The sequence below is a fragment of the Mixophyes fleayi genome, chromosome 6 (assembly GCF_038048845.1).
Source record: "Mixophyes fleayi isolate aMixFle1 chromosome 6, aMixFle1.hap1, whole genome shotgun sequence".
NCBI lineage: Eukaryota > Metazoa > Chordata > Amphibia > Anura > Limnodynastidae > Mixophyes > Mixophyes fleayi.
This window is the reverse complement of record NC_134407.1, coordinates 221244511-221247740: the sequence shown is the minus strand read 5'-3', so window position 1 is coordinate 221247740 and position 3230 is coordinate 221244511. Positions and strand designations below refer to the sequence as shown.

The 3230-nt window shown below is 39.8% G+C and overlaps 1 protein-coding gene across 1 annotated transcript; it reads left to right on the top strand.

The window, feature by feature from the left end:
- Window positions 1–356: 356 nt before the first annotated feature.
- On the top strand, window positions 357–2171 carry LOC142160645 (uncharacterized). Its single transcript, XM_075215507.1, has one exon. It carries the CDS (start codon window positions 357–359, stop codon window positions 2169–2171), a length of 1815 nt encoding a protein of 604 aa, XP_075071608.1.
- The last annotated feature ends 1059 nt before the right edge of the window (window positions 2172–3230 follow it).

Genomic DNA, 3230 nt, shown 5'->3' with positions numbered 1-3230 from the left:
AGCTGCTGACTGGAGAGGTGACTGCTGGGAATGGGGCATTATACAGTAACACCAGGTGATGTTTCTGGATGATGACTGTATCATTGTGTGTGTCAGGTTCCTATAAGGTGTGAGGATGTCACTGTCTATGTCTCCATGGAGGAGTGGAGGTATTTAGAAGGACACAGGGGTGTGTACAAGGACGCGATGATGGAGAATCACCAGAGTCTCACATTGGGTAAGACATGGTTTTAATATTGCCATACATGCCAATCTGTGAAGATCGAATAACATTTTAGATATCTATCCACAATACTTTTTTTCCAACAGATTTTCCACTTGATTCTGCAACTGAACATCCAGCTATTTATAGGAAGATGGATTCCGTCTCATGTGCAGGAGGAACCTTCACAGGTACTGACACCACAGGTTATATACAGCATACATCTAGTCATTTTAAGAAGGACGCAGTCTCATGCGAAGACAGACATCAGACATTAGACGCAGCAGAAAAACTACCTTCTACCTCTGAGTATGAGAAATGTTTTACCGATACCTCAGTTCTGGTTGCACAGCAAAGGATTCATACAGGGAAGAAATCACAGTTTTGCTCTGTATGTGGTAAATATTTTAATCGTTACTCAGATCTTGTTAGACATCATAGAATCCACACAGGGGAGAAACCATATTCTTGCTCAGATTGTGGGAAACATTTTACCTTTAGCTCGGGTCTTGCTACTCATCAGAGAAGACACAAAAAAGACAAACCCTATTCATGTGCTGAGTGTGGGATACGTTTTTTCAGTAACTCACAATTTGTAGTGCATCAGAGAAGTCACACAGGTGAGAAACCATATTCTTGCTCTGAATGTGGGAAATGTTTTAGCAGTAACACAGGTCTAGTCTGTCATCAGAGAATTAACTTAGGAGCTAAACCATATTCTTGCTCTCAATGTGGAAAATGTTTTGCCAGTAACAATGGTTGTATCTACCATCAGAGAAGTCATAGAGGAGAGAAACCATATTCTTGTGCTGAATGTGGAAAATCATTTACCAGTAGCTCTTATCTTATTATACATAAGAGAATTCACACTGGTGAGAAACCATATTCTTGCACTGTATGTGGGAAGGGATTTTACTCTAACCAGTCACTTGATAGACACTACAGATTTCACACAGGACATAAACCATATTCCTGCCTTGAGTGTGGGAAATATTTTGCTAGTAACTCAGAACTTGTTATACATCAGAGAAATCATACAGAAGAGAAATTGCATGTGGGCACTGAGTATGGAAAATGTTTTGTAACAAAGTCACTTCTTGTTGTACATCTGAGAAGTCACTCTGGAGTAAAACCATATTCTTGCTCTGAATGTAGGAGATGTTTTACCAGTAAATCAGAACTGGTTGTACATCAGAAAAGTCACACAGGAGAGAGACCCTTTTCTTGCTCGGAGTGTGGAAAATGTTTTGTTAGTAAGACAAGTCTTGCCAAACATCATGTAAGCCACACAGAAGAGAAACCATTTACTTGCTCTGGATGTGGGAAATCTTTTACGACTAATGGAAATCTTGTTATACATCAGATAAGTCACACAGGAGATAAACCCTTTTCTTGCCACGAGTGTGTAAAATGTTTTGCTAGGAAATCAGAACTTACTATACATAAGAGAATTCACACAGGGGAGAAAATGAATGTATGCACTGAATGTGGAAAATCTTGTATCACGAAGGCACACCTTGTTGTACATCAGAGGATTCACTCTGGAGAGAAACCATATTCTTGTTCTGAATGTGGGAAATGTTTTATCAGTAGCTCAGACCTTATTGTACATCAGAGAACTCACACAGGAGAGAAACCATTTTCTTGCGCCAAGTGTTCAAAATGCTTTGTTAGTAACAAAAATCTTGCCAAACATCAGATAGTCCACACAGGAGAAAGACCATTTCCTTGCTCTGAATGTGGGAAATGTTTTACTACTAAAGGAAATCTTGGTATACATCAGAGAAGTCACACAGGAGATAAACCATATTCTTGCCCTCAGTGTGGAAAATGTTTTGTTAAGAACTCAGACCTTGTTGTACATCATAGAAGTCATACAGGAGAGAAACCATATTCTTGCTCTGAATGTGGGAAATCTTTTACTACTAAAGGAAACCTTGTCTTACATCAAAGAAGGCACACAAGATAGAAGTCATAATGTTGCCTTCAAGAAAATGGTTTGTGAGCAAATGTCCTCTGTGCATACCCACATTCACAGGTTCGAAACTGATACTTATTGAGTTGACATTTAATTCATGCACATATGATCTCCCGCATTGACTATTGCAATTCCCATCTTACTTGTTTACCCTAACTAGATTTGCACCAGTACAATCTATTTTTAATGAAGTGATTAGATTAATTATCCTCACCGGGCGTTCTACTACAGCTTCACTGTCAGTCCCTACATTTGGTTTCCTGTTGCCCAAGTTCTGCTCCCCTCATCTATACTCATTACCTCCTTCCAATCCTGTTACAGGAATTTTCTCAGTGTGCATCCAATCTGAAATTCCCTCCCTCATACTACAAGATTTTCCCTTCATCTACAAACCTTCAAGCATTCCCTGAAAACTCTTCATGCATCTTATAAAATTCTCAAACCACCCTCTTAACTCCCTTAGCCTATTCTATCTAGTGAACACTTTCTATACTCAGACTACCCAATGACCCACAAACGAACATTGGTGTGACTGGATCAGCAACACTGAGGGGTGAATGTATCAAGCTGAGAGTTTTTATGGCGGGTTTAAAAGTGGAGATGTTGCCTATAGCAACCAATCAGATTCTAGCTATCATTTTGTAGAATGTACTAAATAAATGATAGCTAGAATCTGATTGGTTTTTCGAACCCGCCTGAAAACTCTCAGCTTGATACATTTACCCCTGAGTATTTTTTTCCCATTTTAATCTGGCTGGGGCGTGATGATAAGTGAGGCAACAGCTGGCCGTGGTTCTGGTTCTGGCTGTTAAGGATAATTCCACATTTTTTTATGTTTCTATAAAATCATCTTTTCCTTCATTAGTTGCCATTTGGAGGGGGAGTCTTCCTTTCTGCCCCCCCCCCCCTGGTGAAATAATATCTACATAAGTGAACTGCCCAACACATGTGACACAGGCACATTTGCTAATAGTGATGGGATATTCATGTTGTGTCGATGTCTGGATGTGGCGCTAATAACACAGGGGGTATGATTTGGGCAGGCTGCAG